At 45.2% G+C, this 23,398-nt stretch overlaps 1 protein-coding gene across 1 annotated transcript; it reads right to left on the minus strand.

The window, feature by feature from the left end:
• Positions 1-7,171: 7,171 nt before the first annotated feature.
• On the minus strand, positions 7,172-14,152 carry DMBX1 (diencephalon/mesencephalon homeobox 1). Its single transcript, XM_005437392.2, has 4 exons — positions 13,986-14,152; positions 9,588-9,783; positions 8,041-8,395; positions 7,172-7,572 (listed from the first exon to the last, which is right to left on the minus strand). The coding sequence occupies exons 1-4, from the start codon at positions 14,135-14,137 to the stop codon at positions 7,172-7,174; spliced, it is 1,104 nt and encodes a 367-aa protein (XP_005437449.1). The 5' UTR covers positions 14,138-14,152.
• Positions 14,153-23,398: the final 9,246 nt, after the last annotated feature.

The raw sequence follows: 23,398 nt of genomic DNA on the forward strand, positions 1-23,398 counted from the left end.
AGGTAAACCCTATGGGTTGAGATAAGAACAGTTTAATAATTGAAATAAAGTAAAATATAACACTAAGCATCGTAATGGAAAGGGAGATAACAGAAAGAGGAATAAAACTCAAGAAAAAACCCAAGTGATGCAGAGTACAGTTGCTCACCACCAGCTGACCGATGCCCAGCCGGTCCCCAAGCAGTGATGTCCACCCCCGCAGCCAACTCCCCACGGTTTATATACTCAGCATGACTTCATATGGTATAGAATATGCTGTTAGCCACTTTGGGTCAGCTGTCCTGGCCGTGTCCCTTCCCAGGTTTTTCTGCCCCTCCAGCCTGCTCGCTGGCAAGCCACAAGAAGCTGAAAAGTCCTTGGTTTAGTGTAAACACTGTTTCAGAATAAGTGAAAACACCAATGCGTATCAACATTGTTCTCACACCAAACCCCAACCACAGCACCGAACCAGCTACCAGGAAGAAAATTAACTCCATCCCAGCTGAAACCAGGACCACCTTTCTGTGCAGACCTCTCGGTGCGGTCCCAGCCTCCCATGGCCGACAGGCAATGGCACTCACCACCATCGGCAGGGACGTGCCATGGGCCGGGCAGGGGACCATGGGCTCCCACGGGGGCAGTTACCTGACTATGCTCCTCATTTAAGTGTTCTGCACTAGAAAACGCCTCGCAGCCCACCAGTGATATGACTCGGGTACAAACCAGGTCAGCCTGCTTGCATTTACATCACTGCTGAGTGGCTCAGGTAGTTATAAATGAAGGATGCACAAAATAATTTTTCTTTGAATTTTTTTTTTCTTTTTTATTAGCGGAGTATGAAAACAGGCAATAATTTTACAGAAAGCAGAACTGGCACAATTGGTACATAGCATCATGCTGCAGCTTTTCGGAAATGAATATAAACTCTTTTTTTTTTCTTCTTCTTTTACCTACCAGAATAAATAAATATGATACACATTTGAGTTCCTTGGTAGTGAATTCTAAAGCACAAGGTCTTACACTACAGCTCAATTTTACAGCGATCTGTACAGTATATTACTTTGATTTCTTTTTTGTTCTTTAAAAGCCTTTGTTCCTTTGCAAGATAGGTTTGACACACAAACACGGTTACACTTTGGAACTAACTGTACGCCTTGGGTCAGAAGCTGGGACAAAACAAAATAAATTGATTGCCTCCTGGTGTGAGAAAATAAACCAAAAAGTTATTTTCCATTGCACAAGCACATCTAGAGTTCTGCTGTATGAGAAAGCCCTGCTCAATTGCTGGAGCAGTTAGAAAAGGCTTTGGCCACTTGTAGGGCACCAGATGCCCTGTCTAACTCGCTGTGGGTTTAATGTGCATCTTTCTTAGAGAGCTTTTGCAGAGGGCTTTTAGCTTGGAACCCAGGCTATTAAGAAAAAGAACTGTTCTGTTTTGTGGGTGTGGGGTTTTTTGTTAGTATATGACAAATCTTACATTCTTTACAAATTAATTTGGGGACTAAATTTTGTCCTTAGCTGTGGCATTGCTCCATTGAAATCGGTGCAGTTATTCCACTATGGCTTCACCACAGTGATGAGGGTCTTGCTTTATGTAGTGTCTGGGTCTTACTTTACAAGTCACAGGTCACAGCGGGTTCCTCTGAAACCAGTAAGATTGCATGACCTGGGACATGTCCTGAACTTTGTATGAGGTCCTGAGGCCACGCTCAGCGTTGGCATTTTAACGAGAGGCACCCATATACAGGAGAGGTGACGCTAGCATCTCAGCTTTTGGATCTCTTCCCCAGGCAGCCTAAGAAAGCAGGGGACAACGTGGATGCTGCTGTCTGTGCAGCTGGGAACAAAACAGCGTGTCCGCAAAGTCTGTGGAAAACAGAGGACGTAAATCATTACCGGGCTGTTTTGTAACATGGTGGGAAAGTCACACACGCACACATCAGAGCAGGGGATTTTTTTTGTTTGTATGATCTTGCTTTGCTGGAAATTTGTTTGTTTGGGTTTGTTTGGGGTTTTTTTTGTTGTTGTTTATTGCACCAACCTTTTCTTATCCTTCTGCTATGGATTTGGAGTGAGAGCAAACCTACTCAGAGAAATAGATTCTTTTCACTCAATAGGAAAAGCAGGAGATGTATTATGTTGCTCTAGAACAGATCATAAAAATCAGCAAGGGGCACATGGAGGGGTAAGGAGGGAGGAAAAGAAAAATCAACACAGCTTGTAAAAAACAGCAGGAAAGTTCTGTAATTGACTTTTTTCAAGCTTAATTGAGTTATGTTTCATAGCTACTGTAATTAAACTAATGGAATATGGTAGATTTGAATTTGCATTTCCTTTCTACAGAGGTTTATTTAATCCTTTACATATGAACTTTTCAGAAGTGTCCTGAAATTGCTCAAAATTGTCGTGTCAATGGAAGTACCACACGTGGCACACAGGGACAGAAATAGCTCCAGTTCTTTCCTCTGCATCCACCCATTTCGGTGTTTCTTCAGCAAAGAAGAGCATCCCTTTGGCTGGCTGCGGTGGCAACAGAAAGCTAAAGCTGCTTAAAATCCTTCACGTGGTGAAATACCTAAATGAGAAATGAGATGTAGGGGGATCTGCTTGCTAGTGGTTATTTTCATGTTTGGGGAGCATTTTTGTGTTTCCTATGCAGCGTATGATGATTTCTGGTGGAGGAAATGCAGACAAAAGTTCTCTCTCTCTTTATTCCTGAATTCACCACTGAGGATATTTCCACTTGTTAGCCAAAAATTTAAAAAGAAGAAAAAAGGGAAAAAGGTTCCCTTTCTGCCTCCCAGCATCATTACTGGATCTTTTCTCACTGGTAGCATTTAGTATTTCTCCTGCATTGTTTAAATACCTCCTTTATTTTATTAATACCTCTCAGATCTCTCTTGCAGAGTAGAATAAATTTAACTGCAAACTCTTACCCTGAATATTGTGACCTGTTTTCTCCCGGGCCTTGATCCTGCAATGACCATAGCTAAAACCTTCACAAATTCGGTAAGTAGGGTTTGGAGCCATAGCTGGTTCACCAGGGAGAGGCAACATAAGCAGAACCAGCAGAAGGGGAAGCAACCTGCGGAGGAAATCTCCAGATACATAACCTGTCTCAAAACAAAGTTAGTGAGATTTTTCCCTGTCTCTCCATCACTGTTTCTAAAGGACTGGGAATATCCTTTTCCCAGCCCCCCTGCCATGCTGTGAATTTGTTTGGCATTCCTTTCATGCATAAAAAATTCAAGTTGATCATCTGCGTTACGAAACATAAAATGTTGCTTCTCTTTTTACATTTATCTCCCTGTAGCCGAAGCTGTACCAGGGGTGCCCTGCCCTGGCACCAGGTTGGCACAGCATCCAGAGAAGACAGAGCTTTTTTTTCCCCCTGTAATAGTTCATCTGTCTGATAAGGTAGGATCTCTGGGTTACACTCCAGGTGTTTCATGCCTGTGATGGAAGAAACTTTGTTATATCCAGCTGCAGTGTTTGTTAAAATGCATCAGATCTGTGCCTGGACAGTGAAGCAAGAGGAACCTCATTCCATTTTGTTTCTGTGGATCCATCAACAACCTCTTTCTCCTAAAAAGCTGGGGCTGGCGGATGGCAAGGGAACAAGCAGACCTCACATTGCACATCAGGGGAGATCTGCAGTTCTTCCCACCTGAAAAAGGGCCCAGGTTTGTAAAGTTTAAAGAGGAATGATGCAGAATCGCCACCCACCAAGCACACAGGCTGGAATTGGATGGGGAGTTTCTCCCTGTGGGTTTGGGTTTTTGGGGTTTTTTTTCTTGTATCAGAAAAAGCCCGAAGGCCCAGGGGCTTTAAAACAATATGCAGGGAAGAGTCAGTTTTGACAGATAATGCATTATAAAACTTTCAGGAACCAGGAGCCTAAATTCTTGCTTTTTTTCATTTGCAAATCAATTTTGGCTTTATGTGACAGCTTACTCCCATTGAAGATGTTTAATTTTGACCATAAGAAGATAAAACCCAAACTTCACATAAAATACTTCAGGGGCTCATGTATATTTAAGGCAATATGTTTTTCTTCAGTTTATTTTTAAATTTTAGATGTTTTCATCCTGATTCAGAATGGGAGAAATAATCTCCACCTAAGAAATATTCACATGCCCTGGTCCAGGACCAGCCACACCTCAGTCAGCTGCTGCACCATGCAGAGGCAGATGAGGATGACCCTGGACAGACATCTTCAGGGGCTGATGGAGATCTGGATGTCTCCTCTCCCAGTTTACTTTGTGAGCTGTGCTGGCCTCATCCTGATGTCCGTGGTTTTAATGGCATGCCAGATGCTCCGTCTGGGAAGTTCCCAGTATCTGCTCCAAGCCTGCTGTGAGGATGTCAGCAATACCGTGGGGGTCAGGCACCAGGGGCGGCTGAGACGTGAATGTTAAAATGAATTTTTACACTGAGGCACAGGAAAGAATTTCCCTCCGTGGCTCAGTGGGGAAGGTCTCATCTCCCTTTGGAGGGTCACGGCAAATCTAGCAGTGGATCAAGCAAGCTTATCTCCTGCATTCCCTGTCCTCACCTTGCAGAAGCAGGGTATAAATCCACGTTTTGACCTTCCTGTGGCAGATGCCGTGGTATCCACTGTGACCTACAGTAAGGCTGTATTGGCCCTGATCTGAGCTGATGTCGCTCTTTCCAGCCCCACAGAACCTGGGCAGAGAAGAGATGCCCATCTTACCTGGGGTGGTACAAGTGCAACTACAACCCTCTGTGCTCTGCCTGAAACATCCACTGACATGAGTTGCCATTTCATGGGCCTCTTTTATTACTTAAAGAAGAGCTGAAGTCCAGATCTGGTCTCACTGCCAGTTACCACCCTTGTTAGCTTCATCAGCCAGTCTAGACTGGCATCAGGGCGCAACATCAGTAAAGGGCATTAATTAAACTTGCAGTTACTCTGCTCTGGCAAAGCGACTCCATAGTCTACAAATGCGCTGAGGTTAGCGGGAGGCAGAAAAAATAAAGGTGGATATAGCTTTTGGAGGAAAGAGGAGGAGAAAAATTAAAGCTTTGTTCTGGTGTCCCTGGATTGAGTGACAGGCTACAAGAAATGAAAGCTGGGGCTTTCAAAGGATCTTTTTGGAGACACTAAATGTACTTTGGTGGTTTTAATTTAATCAGACTCCTTTGAAAGCGGCAGCCAAAAATCTACTTCCTACAAATACATTTGGCTTTGGCAATGTGAAGAATTCTGCCCGCTGGTCACGGGGGCTGATTTGACAAAGTGAGGAAAACTAAAGCAGGGGAGAGAAGCCCAAAACTAAAGTGTCTGGCACAACAGAAATATTGAAGGAAGATGCTCCATTTTCCTTGAAAGCTGGTGCAATCGATGAGCTGCCCCCTCCAGAGGTCTGCTCTTGCTACAATTTTATGAGGGATAAAACACCGTTTCCCATTAAACTTGGCTGTTCTCACGTTTCTTTTTGCAGGAGTTAAGTGCTTTTTCAAGAGGCATTAGTGGAGTTGAGAACACTCTTTCCCACCGTCTTTAAAGAGGTAATTTGACCGCTGGCTTCTGCCCTGATATGAAGCAAGGTGGGAGTGAGAGGGGTTGTAGGCTGTGGGTCTACACTTCATGGTTAAATCAAATATGGACCAGCTGATCATCTGTGGTGAATTAGCACAGCTCTGCCCAGTGGCAGACGTGGCTGATACCCCTGGGATTCAAGCCTATCACCTGCCATAGAGTCAGTCTGGATTTTTTGGTCCTAGGCAGTATCAGAGATTAGATAGGGATGTCATCTCTCCCTCGTGCTCAGGATAACAGCAGTGGGTTCAAAGGATTTATTTGATTTGCCAAAAAAAAGATGTGATTTGAGTTGGCAGAAGCAATGCTTCTCAACAAGGACAACCACCCTAGGTCGAATGATGGGTCGTTCCAATGAAACGAGGCTGAAACTGTTCACTGAAATAATTTTGAAGCTGGTGAGTTTTGGTTACTTGCAAACCCTACATTTTTGGCAAGTTTATCTATTCCCCCTCAGCTCCAGCAAAAACAAAGAGAATATAAAGTCTGTGCTTATCAGCTGCTTTGCCTCCAGCATTTCAGCATTTTTCACTTGTTACATTTTCACTTGCTAACCAGTTTCTGAAGCTGCAGGGCTCGAGGGTAGAATTTGGTGATCAGAGCTTTTTCCTAGACACAGCTTGCATTAATCAAGTTTTTGTCAAAGAACCATATAATTCATGGTGTATGAACACACCAGGAGTTCATACGAAGTTTTTATTATTCTCTATTGTCAAAGTTAGACCAAAATGCTCTCCAAAAAGAAAACCCCGTAATTTTTAAATAGAGGAGTTTACACTTCACTGAAGATCAAAGAGGAAACAATCTAGATCAAAAATAATCCTGTGAATTTGACTTTCATTTTTCTCCCCAGCCAGCAGCATTTGGCCAATATTTTGTCCTCTGGCTTTGAACAAGTGCTATTAAAAAGTAAATGAAAAAAGCTTGCCTTATAGGAAGTGCTTAAACAGGAAATTCACCTTCATATTATTTCCTGGCTGTTATAAAATTAGCTTTAGCGGAGAAGGGAGAAGTGGAGCAGTGAAGTGCACAATCGTTTCTCTTTGCTATAAACGCCTTTTGGATGCTGACCCAAGAAGAGCAGCTAGCTATGAGCTGAGGTCGGGAGGATGGCTGATTGGTAACTTTGATACTAGCTACTAAATTTGGGAAGGAAGGGGGAATAAAAGCAAAAGAGGTCACAGTTCTGTAACACTGACAGTAACACGCAGGTGATGGGTGCTGTCAACATTATAAACTATATACAAGACGAAGCGGGGCTCTTTCTTTTCCCAGAGAACGCAACAACAACAAAAAAAAGTTGTATATAACACAGTTGGCACATTATCGCAGGGATGAGGAAAGGGGGCTTCTCCTGAAGGCTTAACTCACGGCAGTCCAGAGGACAGTTCGTCTGTCTGAACATACATCCTCACCCCCTTTCTCCTTAAATATTTAGTGAAGACCAGGCCAGTAGCAATGTCTGATGCAATCGTGGCGCTAATAAGAAGTTACTAAATGCAAAGTTTTCCCTGAAAGGGAGCACCTTACTCCAGGAAGAGGTGAAGGTGGGGGGCGGTTCAAGGAGTGACATGTCTAGTGCCAACCTCTGGTGCATCTTCTCATGGGCAATGGTAGCTCAGCTGGCAGTCAGTTGGGTAGGGTGTCGAGCCCAAGGGATGCCGCGTGCTGCTTCGCCCGGAGCCTTAGGTTCTCAATACTTGTCGTTTTACTGTTCAGGCTTGGAAGGGAGCTGGAGGCCTGCAGGATGGGTGAGGACCAGACCTGCTGAGCGTGGGAGAGTGACTGGTAATACGACTGACAGTGCAGAGAGCTCAGCGGCGCCATATTGACATTCATGCCCAAGTAGGGCATGGCAGACGGTGTCCCCATTTCGAAGGAGGAGTAATGGACCAAGTTGTTGGTGGCTGCCATGTGCTGGCGGAATTGCTCCTGCAGGCGGAAGAGGCTCAGGGGCGAGGAGGAGTAGGAGTGAGTCTGACCCAGGCCACTGCTGGATGAAGGCGTCACCGTCGCGCTGAGAGGGGACTCTGTAGCAGGAGACAGAGGGGATGGGGGTTATTTCAACAGGCTGGATGCAGGTGCTGATCTACACCCCGGTAGGGTTTGGACAGCAGCAAGGGCTTCTCTCTTGCACCAGGAGGGTAAACGAGAGGGGTTGTGTTAGCTCGGGAGAGCTGAGCGTGTGTCTTTTCCACACTTGGCATTTTACAGCGTGGAAATGGGGCTGACCTCTTTGCTATGGCTTTCTTGCTGCCACTGTTCTCCCCAAGCTTTAACCTGAGCAGGAGGTCTTTGCTCTTTCTGTGCTCCTGCTACAATAAGCATCATACCCTCTGTGGAACCCGTTAAGTGCTGGGGACAAGAAGACAAGTCTGGGCAGCCAACCTGCAAGCACCCACACCGTAGGGAGTGAAGGGACTAGACCCAACCACCAGCACCGCCCTTGGAAATGCCAGGTCCTGACACCACCACCCCATCAAGATGATGCCCCTCACCTGCTTTTGGGCTTGCTCTCTTGCAGTTCAAGGCCTTGCTGTCCACACCAGGGCTCTTGTCCACTTTAGCCTCATCCAAGGTGCTCTTAAACTCCTCCTCTCTGTCAGTCTGGTCCTCGGGCGCCGACTCGCTGGCCGACTGCTCCGACAGGGTTAGGTTGAGGTCTGTGCCTACCTCACTCGGGAGGCTCTGGACCTTCTCAGATTCCGGGGTGGTGGCTTGAGTCTCCAGCATGGGCGGCTCCGTCTTTCCCTCACTGTGGCTCCCTTCACAGTCCTTCTGTTTCTGCAGCTGCTCCTTCTGCAGGCTACGCTGCTTCTTCCGGAATTTGGCTCTCCGGTTCTTGAACCAAACCTTCAGTGCCACAAAGATCAAGGGGGAAAACCAGTGAGAATCCAGCTTAGTGTCAAATTCAGCATCATTCAGACTGGGAGCTTCAGGGGAACACCAAGTAATGAGTAACTGCAAACCCACTGTGCCCAAATGCCATTTCACTTTGTTGGATCTTAAGAGCTCTAGCTGTTTTCAGTGCTTCGACAAATAGCACAGCAAATATATTTTTTAAATTTCTGTCCTTTGTGTTGATTCTTTAAGCCACTCCACTGGTGGTGTTTTCTGGGGGTTTGTGTTTTTTTTCCTAAAGTGTTCAGGCAGCTGTGTCCAACCAGAATGTCTTACAGCTGAGTCTGATAACATTACATTGGTTTACAGTACAGTGCTCTCTCAGTTTCTAAAACCATTCAGTTCTAAGTGTACCGAAACTATGGCAGCAACACTCAAAATAAGTCATTAAAGGCATAAGTTCTTATCTGGGAACTGAATTTAGGGAAGGAGGAGAGGGAATCAAAATTTTTTTTTAACCTAAATCAGTAAAGCTAGATTGGAATAATAGATTTGCAATTCTTGTTGGTGCTGTTTGGTTAGTTAGATGAGGAAACAAAAATTTTGAAGTTTGAAGTGTCTTGACGTTTATAGAGAATAGCGCTTTTTTCTACTGCTTTTCACTTCACACTGAAGAACTTGCTATTTAGTCTTTTAAAGCCCAGAAATGCAAGAACTTCCCCACCAGCAGGTTATGAAGCACGTTGTGCTAGTTGAAACTAAAAAAAAAAAACCACACCACAAAACCAAACCTTGGCCTGAGATGTTACAAATATTGACACTGGTGGAAAAGAGCAGCTGGAATTACTTGGGTTTCTGCTCTTCTGAGAAAGCCAGAAAAGCCTTGCAAATAAATAAATAAGTAGACTTCTGTTGACGTTTCTAAAATTTCCCCCAAAGAAATGTGAAAGAACAAATGAAAACCAGTGTACACTTCAGACAATCCTAAATTCAAAAAATGTGCGTGTGGATTAAGAATTTCTTTAGCAGATGTGTGACTTCGGATGATTTTATTCCCCCCACCCCCACGCCTGGCAACTTTACTGCCCAAAATCTTTGATTACACTGGAAGAATCCTGAAAAGTCAGGGGAACTGTCAACCCACTGGGAACCCCACTATATTCCTTTAAGCATCCCCACTCACAAACCCAGAAAATATCTGTACCTGGACTCTGGCTTCAGGTAGGTTTGTGCACATAGCCAGCCGCTCTCTCATCACCACATCTGGGTAGTGAGTCTTCTGGAAGGTCTTCTCCAGTGCCTCCAGCTGCTGGGCGGTGAAGGCTGTGCGACTTCGCCTTTGTTTGCGGTGCTGGGATCCATAACGTGCCTCCAAAATGATGTCTTGAAATGTACAGCCGTTGGAAGACAAGAAAAGTGGCCAATTTAATTATTGGAATTTGTATGCTGACAGTCGAATAAAACACTTGCTAGCACCAGATGAACATAGAAAACATTTTTTCTTCATGGCATTAGATCTAATAAAATACATACATAGATATTTCTAGTTAACTGAGGTGTCCCAGAAGATAAAACCTCTGACTAGAAAGCCTGTTCTGGAGAGGTAACCTCTTTCTATGACACCTGTGGAAACTGTTGAGGCTCCAGTGCTAAATTTGGTCAAAATAAGCCAATCTGCTCCAACATCAGTGGGGCAGGACACACAGATGCCCAGACCCCGCCATGGCATAAACCTCCTTCATTAAGAAACACAATTAAAAACAAGGTGAGGAGATTCACCGTTGTAATCAGATAGGGGTCCAACATTATGTGTTGTGTCCTCCTTGAAGCCCAGGGCAGAGCTCTGGCAGGCTTCAACGCTGCCGTGATGCATGGTGCTGGTCGGTGGGAAGATCCATGCAGCTCAAACACAGCTGCCTCCTGCTCGTTTTGCTGGCTGCAGCTGCATTAGAAGACATGCAACTTCACAGACACCAGGCTGAGCCTTTAGTGTCTCATACGTAGCTCACTGTAGTCTTCAAGACATGGTATTGGAGAGCTGTTCTGGGCTCCGGTTCAGGAAAGTGCTTAAGCTCATGTGCTTATGTGCGTTTAGCTTGAAAGCATGCGCTTTGCTGAGTGTGGACACTCTCCAGCATCTGGGGTGGAAACACCAGCCAGGACCAAGTCCAGCCCCACTGACTGCAAGCCCAGAGCTCATGTGCTGGGCTCTTCTCAGTAGAGGACCTGCTCTCAAGGTCTGACTTTGCAAACTGGGCTTGCAAAATTCAGGGCAGACAAGACACTCAGACTGGGGAAAATCTGAGGCCAACAGTAAAGGACTTATTGTTTTACCAGAGGCATTATTATTGCACAACAGTTAGCAGGAGTAAAAAGATCTTAAATCAATGAAAATAAGTTACTTTAAAATGAAAAAAACCCAACCTTTATTATGCAAGTTGGGACACGCTGTGCTACAGTGTTGGAATGAAATAGTCTGGCGAGAGGTTTGCTCTCAAAGGGGAAATGCAGAAAGAGCAGTGTCTGGTATCATTTTTAATTCTGTTAAGAATGTGACTTCCAGTAGAAGGGAGGAACGAACACACTAGAAAACAACCTAACAGGAAGAAAAGTCAGCATTATCACCGCGCGGAGCCAGATGAAGGCTCTTTATGCTGTTTATTTGTGCTTTTGTCACGAGCATCATGGCACAAATCTAAACAATAAAACAAAACCCGCTGTCAGGCCAGCCCCAGAACCACACAGCCAGGTTCCAAATTCGTTGGCTAACGAGCGTAGCAAATCAGCTTTGTGCCGCTTAAACATTCCTCTTCCAAACTTCCAGCTGTTTCATTCTAGGTCAGCATTTGCAGCGCCTTTCTGGGCGATTGCCAAGGAAGCGTGGGTTTGGCAACCTGGAAAAGACGTGATCAGGCTAAAGGTCTTTGGCCAAACACAATATAGCGTTGGGTGCATACAAGAGACTTTTGTGTTCAAGGTATCGGAGCTCCTCGGGGAGTTAAAGCGCTGGTCATAGCTGCCACTTCAAAGGCGAAGAGACCATCCTCGATGCATTCAGGCACAGTTCACAGCGCAGCCAGGCAAGCAGAAGGGATGTTCCAGGACAAGAAATTGAAGCTACCCCAAAACGTTTTACAAAGCTAACGTTTGTGTTTCAAGTGCAAGAAACCAGGAGAAAGGACACTAGTTAAACACCCTACCTGCAGGCTGGAATATTCCTGAATTTCTAGAGTAGAGGTTAGACCTACCAGCTCCCCAGAGGTGGCAGCTCATGCATTAAGCTTGGCCACTCTGACGAGAGCCAACCACCAATTATTTTAATGTTTTAACTATGTTTTCGGGCTTTATGCAAGAAGGAGAATATAAATTGCAGGTGAGGCTTTGCAGTTACAATCAGAAACCTCTGTTTTCTGACTTAAGGTCATTTGCTTTTGTGCTGCTTTATTCTGACTGTCCCTGGAAGGCAAATGAGATCTATAACCCACACCAAAAGATATTCAGAAGTAACAGAATGTGAAGCAGCTGCAAAGGAACCAGCTCGTAGGTATATAATGCCTACCCACCAATGATAAGCCGACAAGGGAACCATGGGATTTAATTTGGAAAGTCTTCCAGGAGGGTTATTAATTTTAAAGATAAGAGGTCAGAAAACCAATTGAATCCCCCGGTCAAGAATATGAGAATAGCTTTTTTGATATTTTTTTTTCAATCTCCCTCTGCTTTTTCCCTAGTTAGCATCAAAGACATTAGGTCCTCCATGCTCTATTGTAAAAGAAACAGGTGATCACAAAAAACTTTCAAGAGATCCTTGCACCTAGGAAAGGGGCACCTCGAGCCCCAAGGTCGGCAAGACACATCGCAGAGTTCAGGGCTATCTGCCCCCGTCTGACCACCCACATGCTGAAAGGGGGAGGGAAGGAGGGGATGGATGACCAGAACAAGGGAAGTGTCCAGCTGTCACCACTCTGCAGCCCAGCAGTAGAGCCAGGATTAGAGTCCAGGTCTCCTTGATCCCACTTTGGTTCAGATACTCCCAGCTGTGACCTATGGCCCCCCAGAGATCCCACAGGCCACAGCGAGCGGTCTGAGGAACCATGTTAAGGAGGTCACTGCTAGCAGCTGGATAAGGGAATGTTGTTGGCATGAAGATTTGAGATTCAGCTGTGGTTCACCGATCCAAAGAGTCTGAGACCTTTATCACCGTGCCTTCGTGGACTACCCACTTAAGAAGACTGTCCTGAGACTTCTGCATCCTTATTTTGGCTTAAGCCCACATCTCTTAAATTTAGCCCATTAAAGTTGTCTGGGTATATAATTTTTTTCCACCTACTCTAGGCTGGAAGGAGCCACTCCGCTTTTTTTTAATTTCTCCTTTAGTATCAGACAACTAGAAAGCCATCTTAAAACAGATGTGTAATTTTCAGACAGTCAGGGAAGATCGTTCCATTCTGGGAACATCTCTAGAATCACATCTGTAGTAACTTTTTGCTTTAACTTCAGCATACCGGTTCCCAGGTCTGCTCTACCACACCGCGTCCAAGCCCTGACCAAAACGGTGATGTTGCAGCTGTTGACCTTTCGCATTGCAGTAGCCTTTGATGATCTCAGCCAGATCTGAGTGTTTTGCAGTAGGCTAAAATGTAGAACAGATATATTTGCCCTACCATACCAAATATTCTCAGGTCTCCATCAATTATTTTTGAACAATTCCCCCTACCAAATCATAACATACTATCTGGACTTTGCCCTTCCTTCTAATGACAGTATTGATGTAGTGCTCTCATTACCGCTGAACACAGAAAAACAGCTCAGATGTTCTGCAGCAGCAGCTCCTGTCCCACTGTTCCACCATCAAGAATACTGTGTAAATAACACTCTCTGGGTGAAGTCACATGTGACTTACTTTGAGCCTAAAAAAGTTCTTTTGTGGAAGGCAAAATACAAAAGCAACAGAGAAGGAGCCAGCAGGACCTGCAAGAAAGTGTCACCCAGACAAGGTCTGGGATCCCCAGGAAGAAATGGGTCAAGCTGAGACCCAAAGAAGATCCAAATGAAGATTGCTTTCCGGAAAGAGTGTTTGGTAGAACAAGAAGTGGAAAATAGTTGCAAGAAGGGGCAACGTGGAAGAACCGGCTATGGCCTGGCATGACAGCAGATGGCTGTTAGGGGATGAAAGTCCTGAGCCCTTCGGTGGGGAAATCCAATTCACTGCATGCTCATATTCATCGTGCTGTTATTTACTGACAAGGAAGTAAAATTTTCTGTTTTATTTTTTTTTCAGTTGTGAAAATGTATTTCAGTGCCTTTTTAATTCTCTGTCTTCAGTCCCATATAGTTGGGCTGTGTCCCTGCCCACCGCCGGGCTCCCCAGCCATTGGGGTCCAGCCTGCAGCCAGGTCCACTGGCCACTAACACTGGAGGGCACGTGCCACTAGCAGAGCTCGGCCACATGGCCACTTTTCAGGAGCACACCACGTCGGTTAGCTAGGTCACACTCCAGCTCCTGAAAAACAGTTTCACTCAGTGCAAGCAACAAGTTTGTTGGTTTGTTTGGGTTTTTTTTTCCCCAGGGAACAGCAAAAGCCATGAGTTGTTCTTACCAGCCAGTCTCTCTGCCAGGGTGAGGGCATGCACCGAGGGCCTGTAGTCGGGGGCGTGCTGGGCTTGCTGGGCTGCCTGCTGGTGGAGGTTGTACATGGCGCTCAGCGAATTCATGGCGTGGAGGGAGTACCCGTTCACTCCATAGTGCTGCATGGTGACATAAACCTGGAAAACAGCAGCCGGGGGAGAGAGGTGCTTAGGAATGTGCTAGTCCGGCATCCTGGTGTCTCAGCAGAGCTTGGGAAATGTTGAGCTCAGACTTAAACTGCTGCATGCAAGGCTCATTTCCAGCCTCCCAGCTGCAACAGGTTCTGGGACAGGAATTAAAATACCTCCCATAGACCTAAAGCACCAGCGACGCCAGCCTGGCTCCAAGCTTAGAGGCAAGCATCTGACTGCATCCCACTCATGGTATGCTGAACAAAAGGTGAGAAAGGATTTTATTTTTTTTTACATACCAAAATAAAATTTATCTTATTATCGCGGCTTTTAATGAACCGACCTCGCTCTGTCTCAGAACTAGCTGGGATTTTGTCCCTATCATTGCTTACAGTGCGTGTTCCATAATCCTATTGCTATAATGTCAAATAATCATTCTTATCTGAACCCACTCATGCTTAATTTGTTTCCATTCAATTTTCTTACGGTTCTTCTTAAAAAAACACAAATGAGGGCGGGGGGGGGGGGGGGGGGCGGGGGGCAGGTAGAAAAATAAAAAGCACGTCGTGTAAACAAAACTGTTGTGGCTGAAGAGGGAAGTAAGGTTTGCAACAGAAAATATTGGTATTTCATAGCTCAATAGCAAGGAAGTTTAAAAAGTTTAAAAACTAATGCCTTTTTTTCTACTGTGGGCTCTGCATGAAACTTCAGGCTGTTTTTCTGTACAGACTACCTGTAAAACCGAGCTAGTATTGATCTCAAAGGCTGAGTGATGCTTCGTTCATCCCTCTTATAAAAGACTGAGGGCATCCAGGATGCTCTTTCTGTAGTTTGTAAGACATTGGAAAGGAAGCTGTGGAACATTGCCACAAAATAAAATTTTTAAATCACTGTTTACGCCAGCAAGTCCTCATCCGCAAAGTCAGTGTAATGAGGGGATGAATGTTCAGAGAAAGAGGTTTGGCTGGACTAACTTGAGGAAAACAGGCAGGTTATCTAGGCAACCACTTGGAAAACAGTTTGCTCACTGGAGGGATGTGATACAGCTCCCAAGATTTAGAAGAAATGTGGTGCATTGAACAGCAAAAATTATTTGGATGAACAAGTATCTGTTGTTTTTTTCTGTACTGAGAAAAGACCTTTATTTTGGCCTGTAGAGGATTTATGCTGCGGAGGACACTCTTAGTGAGGAGAGAGGAATGGAAACAAGTTGGTCCCGGTACCCTTCCTGCTCTGAATTCCCATCCTCTCCCAAACCACCTTGATGTAGGAAGCACAAACACGGAGGGACCTTGTTTAACATCTAGAGAACAATCTGTAGTTCCTGGGAAAAGCAACTGTTTTGCATTTATAGGGTCTGATAATGACCTGGGGCATCTCGTGGCTTCACCCTTGCAAGCATCTCCTCATCACAGTGCCCGGGAACAGAGAAGGAAAGCCACGCAACTTCAGTCTGGTCAAACACTCTGCCAGTTCAGGGATGGCTCTCATTGCTCTGGAATGGTTTTCTTTTGACTGAGGGATTTTGTCATGAGTGTGAGTGATGCCTTTGGGATTGTCTTCTCAAAGAAGCTGCAGTAATTATAAACCAGTAATTTGGGAATCTGGCACTTGGCCTCACTCCTCTTTCCCCAAGTCCCTTGTGCTCTGCCACCACATCGTTTCAGTGCCAAGAGCACTGGTGGAGGGCGACAGATCCAGATGTGGTTACACCACAGAGATCTGATATACACCCTGATGCCACCTTCATCTCCTTTGGGTCTCCCTGTTCATCCACTCCAGATTCACTCCCCAGTTCTTTCATTTTAGACTCAAAAAAAGATCGATGACTATCCAAATCCTACACAGAAACACAGAATCATAGAATATCTCAAGCTGAAATGGAACCACCTCACTCTGCACTATGCCAGCCACATCCTTATGTCTCATGGGGAATGTAACTGGTCGCATCCTTTCCTACCACATCCTATATAAGAGTACGAGAAAAAAAATCCCTACCTCCTACTTCAAAGTACAAACAGACAATTTTTATATGAATGGCTGATTTATTGAAAATGCATTTAAGGGTGCCTGAGACATATTTTATAGCTTGCTCTGGAAAGCAGAGGAAAACCAGATCTGCTTTGTTTTATGGTATCCAGGCAATTAATTTTTAATTCATGTTAAAAATGTTTCATTTCAAAATTTACCCAATTCTTAAACAAGAAAAAACAACCCCAAACCAAAATAATAACCCTCATCTACGCCTTATTAAGGTTTTATTCACTCTAACAGGAGAGAAAGCCAATGCTATTCTAAGCTGAACCACTATGAAAACAGGTATTTTTGGTTCAGATGCTGACCTAAACACAAGAATGCCATAGCTCTCCTCTAATCGAGCTTAGGGAAGACCTAAGCAATGCCAGACTTTGTTTACTGGTTCTCCAATCAAGGTGAAAGACTTCACGTGCCAACAGATTTTTGGCATTTGTGTTTTCCCCATGACGGGTTCACAGCAAGTTTACAGCCGGGATGCTGTTTTGCTGGACTGCACAGCTTTGCTGCTGGTGACACATGCTAAGGGACAGGATCACGCCCCAGTGACATGTGCCATTGACATGGCCACAGAGGACATCTCCCATCACCTGGGGAAGATCTCCAGGTCCCTGACCTGGACACTAGCCTGAATTGTTCTAGCAGTGTCTGTGGCGCAGCCTCACCCCATCCTTGGTGCAGCTCATTTCCGAGAAGCATCACCCCACCCCAGCTCGTGGCAGAGCAGCGCTCAGCATGCACCAAGCCAGCTCAGCAGGCAGCGGTGCTCAGCCAGTCCCCACCATCAGCAAGACTGTTGCAGCCAGAGAGTTGTTCACTGCTTTGCTTTTGCAGTCCAAGAGCAGGACTGGCTTTGCTGGCCAATGCAAGCAACAAACCAGAGGTTTGCAACTTCACTTTGCCTCCTCCCTTCCCATCCCCTTGTGAACCGCTGGCAGGTTCCACCAGCTTTGGCCAGCAGAGTGGAGGTCTCAAAGCTTATTAAGTTCCTGCGTGTTTCGTGAAAACCATTTGAGGACACAGAACCTATTAACTGCCCTGGGCTGCTGCCAGACCTCCATCCTTAATAGACACTGGAGAATCCATACTGGGGCTCAGCCTTGCCAGGAGATACGTGGGAGGCCAAGAGTCTTTGACTCCCAACTCACAGAAATGCCTGTTTCTTTTTTAATCCCCCTTGCATGACGTTGGTTGTAGACCAAGCTGGCACATAAAGGGAAAAAATGAAGAGAGAGAGGAGGGGAATTTTCCCATACTATAGTCTTCTGAGTACACTGCCAGTGATGTTCTATCTGGAGCCCAGTGTTTCCACTGAAACACTTGCTCCAGGAAGATTTCAGTTTATTTGATTTTTAAAAGATGCTTTTGTGTGTACGTGTGTCTGAACAAACTCTCTGGGTGGCCTAGAAGAAAGTGCATCAAATAAAAAGTAAGGAAAGTAAACAGCAGGGGACTTGTTAACGATGGACTTGGGATGGGAGTCAATACCCATCACAGCTTTACTGTTAAATGCCTGGCACGCTGTTGTGCAGACGAAAGGCAGAACTTCTGACTCACTTGTGCAGCAAAAGTGTCATCCCAGATTCAGTATAAAAACCGAGGGAATTCACTGAGCGAGACTGTTCAGCCTAGTAAGCAAAGTTAACGGAGACTGCAAACAGCTCCTGTTTAACTGTCAGCTCCAAGCACATTCCAACCAATAAATTAAATATTTAAAAGACATCATGCAGCAATTTTTTTTTTAATGGAGAAAGCCATTCATCAAGCCACCACTGTGTTTCACAAGCTGTCGAATAGTGCTTACACTGGTTAAAATAATCTTTATATTTCATTAAGCAACCAAATAAGCTGATCTCTTCCCACCGGCTGTATAGATGGTTTTAATTTTCAAAATCTGCAAATGCATCTTTTATGTCTCTGAGTGGCTGGAGGGCCTCAGGAACAGCCATCCGGAGGAGGATGAAAGCAAAGTTTGAGCTTCTGCTTTGTGCAAGGGTACAGGCTGGAGCAGTCGTCAGTACAGCTGGGTGTAACGTAGGGTCCATCCTGAAAGGACGGGGATGCCTCACCCTGATTTTCTGCTCTGGAGATTGTTGAAGAGTTGGGAGTGGTGGAGAAAGGAGCTGGGAGCTGAGGAAAGTCGGAGGAATAGAACAGGTGAGAGGAAAATACCTCTATAGGGTGAGGCCAGCCTGGGGGTGCCCCTGCTGAGAGCCTGGGGGCTGATCCTGCAGCATTTGCTCAGCAAAGGGGGATGGATGCCTCCGTGCAGTGCCTGGGGCTGGTACCTCCTGGGGCAGGTGGTTTCCTTCTGCACAGCCCCTCAGGGCCACAGCAGTGTCCGTCCCAGCCCCAGCCCCAAAAGCCTTGCTCTCTCTCCTAGCTACCCATGTTTTGCAGCGCTAGGCTGGGAGGTCTCCACGCCATGCCCTGTGCTGGACCCTGATGGGTTCCCACTCCTTCTGCCTTTGCAATCCTGGCATTACTACCTCAGTCCCAAAAACTCTCCCATGACTTTTACCTCTCACTTAAGTTTTCACCATGGAAGTCTCATGGATGCTGCACCCATTTTTTTCTTCCCAAGCCTGCAGATCCATTCTGCCAGGAGCTGGCCTCACAGGGACAGCCAAGGGTTCCCCTTAGTTTAAACCATTGCTGGCTGTGAGACACCCAGGTTTCTCCATCCTCCACATTGCTTAGAGGCCAGGTGATGTAGGTCTCTGCCCATCCCAGATTAATCCAAAGAGCAGAGCACTCTATTCAGCAGCTGCTGTTCAATCTGATGCAAAACAACTTGAACATTCACCAGCCAGGAATGGGAAACCCGTTATCCCAGAGCAGAGCTGCATTGCTCCAGCCACAACGTGGCTCCCATCCACCCCTTGCCACCTCTGGCCTCGAAAACTTCAGGTTCCCATAAAGTCATATACCACAAGATTGGTGCAATTTATTGTACACCACTTAACAGTGTAGCGTACGGGAAATTTGGCCCTGGGCTTTAATATTAGCAGCTTTGGCTTCTAAACTTTTGTAAAGGCTTTAAGTTTCCCTATTTAACTGGCAATTAATTTTTTATGCAGGCATGTAATTCTGTCCTGAGACAAGATGTGCAGAGAAGAGAACCACGCATTTCCTCGCCAGGTGAAAACTTCTGTTCCTAGTGTGTGTGGAATTGAAATAGATCTGGGAACAATGAAACATCTTTTTAAAATCAGATATTTAAATTTTCAGAAAAGTACCTTGTAACAAAACATCCATATTTTCCCTTTTATCAGGGAGGGAAAAAGAAACCACAAAACCCCGCTCTGGAGCTGTATATAACTGCACCCAAGAATCTGAGATCAGGGACATTTTCTGCTCACTCCTCTCCTCATTTCGCTCCCTTACTCTCCCCACCAAAACTTCATCGGTCTGTACCTGGCTTCACCTGCCAGTCACACGCAAGGTCTTTAACAGCAGAACAGACAAAACTCATTCAGGGAGAAATACATCTCTCCCTGCAGCCTGCAAACTCAAGTGTCAGTTGTGCTGGCTACAAAACTTGTGTCAATGCCAGAGAGCTGGTCCCTGTGCTGAGCTGTCCTGAATAAGGACATCCACGACAGCTCCCTGTGCCGACAGAGATCTGGACAAAAGGAATTTTAAACCAAGACAGTGGTTTTGCTCAAGTGCATTATTCTGGAGTAATGCACTCCCTTCCCCCCTCCCCCCCCCCCCCCAAAAAAAAAAAAAAAAATCTAAACTGAGTCCAGATAGAGGAATTTTCTGCAATAGTTTATTCTGGACAGTTTTCCCTGGTGGAAGTAAAAAAACCCTTAGGACAAGACATTTGCCCTTCTCAAGAAAATGTTGTTGGGTGAGATGAGTTTGAGGCTGGATGTAGGATTTGAAGCTTTACAGAGGCTTTGGGCCATTTTCTCTTTTCCCTTCAGCTGGTCCCTCCAAATACTAAGTCATCCCAACCTCAAAAAAGTACTGAGACTAAATTCATTGACCTACACAAAATGCTCAGGTGCCATCACGAAGAATGGGGAATAAAACACCTAAATTTTTCCTAGAGCAGTCAAGAAGAGGATAGCAGGGTCTGCTTTTGACTGGTGGGCACCGTAGGGCGTTACGTTGTCATTTCATTAAATCTGAACAGAAATTGGGAGGGTGGGTGCTGGGGCATGTGGGGATGGATGGGTTTGTATGATGCCTACTCTATGTGGGAAATAAGCTGTACTAAAAAAGTTACATCTGGATTTTGGCAACTCATTGGTAAAAGTGAATTTCAACACTATCATTCGTTACTGATGGAGAGAGATTCGCCAGAGATACATTTGGTGTTTGGAAGAGCTCAGCACCACCTCTGGTCTGCACCCTGATGCAAGACACAGCTTGAATGTGGGAAAAGCATCAGTTAAAAAAAGATCATGAAAGAAAAGGATGGTGCTCTTGTCTGGTCTTCAGGGTCCTGCAGGTGACAGAAAAAAATAGGAGCATCCCCATCAGGTACAAAGGGAAGTTGTGGTCCTCCAGCCCAAGCGCCTGCTCAGGCGGTACAAATGACTGCTCGTGTTTATGCAAAGCACAGGAACCCGTTGTTCACTACTGACGGGGAATAACAGCAAATGGTTTGTGCTAACAGTGTCCCCTTTGTTACTGCTGGCAATAAACATCATCAAAAATAAAATCACAACAAAATATTCCCCCCCCTCCTGGGGTGGTTATGCTTTATGATTTTATGCTTTGAGTCCTTATTCAGAAACACTTTAAATCAACAAGATAAATAATGAATCTCTGCCTCTGCTTATCTGACAGTCTAGGAAAACCAGCTTACTATATCTACAGACATGAGCTTTATATGTATTTGGTACTAAATGAATTACATACCTGGGGGGGTTCTGAATAAATGATCCTTGCAAGAGGTTTTCTTCAATCTTTTTTTTTTTAATATCCCTAAATCTTTAAGATATTTAAAGGTCCAAAATCACGTAAGATAATAACCAGTGTGTTATAAATCAGTTTTGAACCTCATGTGAGATTGCTGAATGTCTAAGGAAACAATCTCACCTTTCTAGTGGATGAAAAATAAATAATTTGAAATACTGCAACACATTGTATTTTCTCATTCAAACATCAAAGTCTGAGAGCAACATGCACCGTAAAAATAGGCTTCCAAAGGACTTTTCTTATAACTGAAATAAAGGAATTGAGAACTGCTCTCAAAAAAAAGTCAAGATTCCCTATTTCTGATCTTCCTGCAATATTTTTATACCTGTGTAAAACCCTGGATTTAAATGCAGCTAATTTCTTAGCGCAGGGTGAGATCTTAATTAGACCTGGTCTGGTTAAACAAGTCACGACCCACCGAAAGCAAAACCTGACTGATTACACCCATTCTTGCAGCTCATACTCAGCTGCTACTACAGACCTTGGTATAAATGAAAAAGATGTTTTTCTTAAAACCAGGAGGTTTGCTAGCAGCTGAAATTTGGAAATACTTCCAGTTAGGGACAGCGTCGCAGCTTCTGGGTAGACCTTGTCAAATAATTGCCTCTGTCGAGACTGTGTTGCTAAAGAGCACAGCAACTATATTTGTAAATGCTCATCTGTTTGTGGCAGCAGTGGAATAGGATGTGAGAGGGTTTGCGAGTTGTATAAAACAAACTCGGAGCATCCTGCTGAGACAGGGGAGTTTTATTGCAGGGCTCTACAAACTCAGACACCGGGTTGCAAGTGGCTGAGATAACAGACCCTGGCTGACAGAGGTAACTCTTATCACAGTTGGTGTGATGTTTAGTTCAGGCTTTTGTGAAATAGGCATTTCCCCACCACACCCCAAAGCCCCAGATAACAGAACAGAGTGATTGATTAGACAGTTCCTGGCAAAAGACTTTCCATCTCCTCTGTTTGCAGAGGCATTCTTCAAAGGGCAGGCTCACAAGGTCCAACTTAACATAAAATAATATAAAGACACCCTTGAAGTCTCTGCTTTTGAGCCAGGCATAAGTTTTAAGTCTTGGAGCTCAGCCATTTGCAGTATAGAGCCAGGACTGGGATCACTAAACATCACTGTGGTGCTAAATTTCTTGGTTGCTGTAATTTACACATGGCAATCAGTGCTTACAGATCAGATCAGTATAAATGCACCTCCCTTCTCTGCTTCTGAGCAGCACTCAACCCTCAGTAAATGCTCTTGCAATTTATATTGAAGCAGAAACATTTCCCTGGGTAAATAAGAAAAGCTCTTAATATGAACATCGCTTTGCCTCTAGTTTCAGGATCTCGTTCTGCTTCCAGCGTGGTCAACAACAAACAAAATCATGCATTTTAGATTTCTTATGATTAATAGCAGAACAGAAACTGAACCCTGCAGCGCAGACTGACCCCAACGAGTTACAGTACCTACAGCCCACCTCTGTCAGCGTTCGTGCCGCACACTCCACATTCATGGATGCGAAACAGCAGCATCCCACTGCAGCCAGGCTCTCTTGTACCCACGCTGCCCGTCTGTTCCCATGTCTCAAGACCTCCTGGCATCTCTGCCTCCAGACTGACCCCCTGACTTCAGGGCTCAGAGTGACCGTAAAGCGCTATGCAATCAAACTACTGAATTGACAAACAGCTTAAAGTGTTTATCTTGGGTGTTTATATGAAAAAAAAAAAATACTTTCCCCGTTCACCCTTTCCAAAACAAGCATGTTTCTGGCTTAGCTGATTTGCATGCAGTTTGTCTGGCTCAGCCCTTCCTCTCACTTTTGTGAAAATGGCTTTTCCTGAGAAGCATCGTTTCGTTTACCTTAACGCTGGCAAAAAGAATTTTCCAAACTAGACAATGGGAGAGGTCCAGACTTCCCAAACTCTGCCCTTCTTCAGGGCAGCTGGCAGCAGGAGGGGGGCTCACTGCTTGCTCTCTGCCCCCAGCAGTTTTGCCTGTGGCGCATTGGACTGCAGATCGCTTGCACAAGCAAACCGACTGGCTTGAAGGCAGCTCCTTGGGGCTGCTGGTGGGGGTTCAGGAATCTCCACTGCCCCTGGAAAACGGAGCAATATCCTGGAGGATTTTACCCATGACAAGGTCTTGTTAACAAGACAGGGATATACAGTTCTGTGCCGAAACATGTTTTTGAGCCTGCAACATTTACTGACCAAGACCTCTATCTGTCCTGAGCACCAGAACCACGATACTGATCTTACAATCTAGCCCTGAGCCCTAACAAGAGAGATCAGTCACCA

The sequence above is a fragment of the Falco cherrug genome, chromosome 12 (genome assembly GCF_023634085.1).
Source record: "Falco cherrug isolate bFalChe1 chromosome 12, bFalChe1.pri, whole genome shotgun sequence".
Lineage (NCBI taxonomy): Eukaryota > Metazoa > Chordata > Aves > Falconiformes > Falconidae > Falco > Falco cherrug.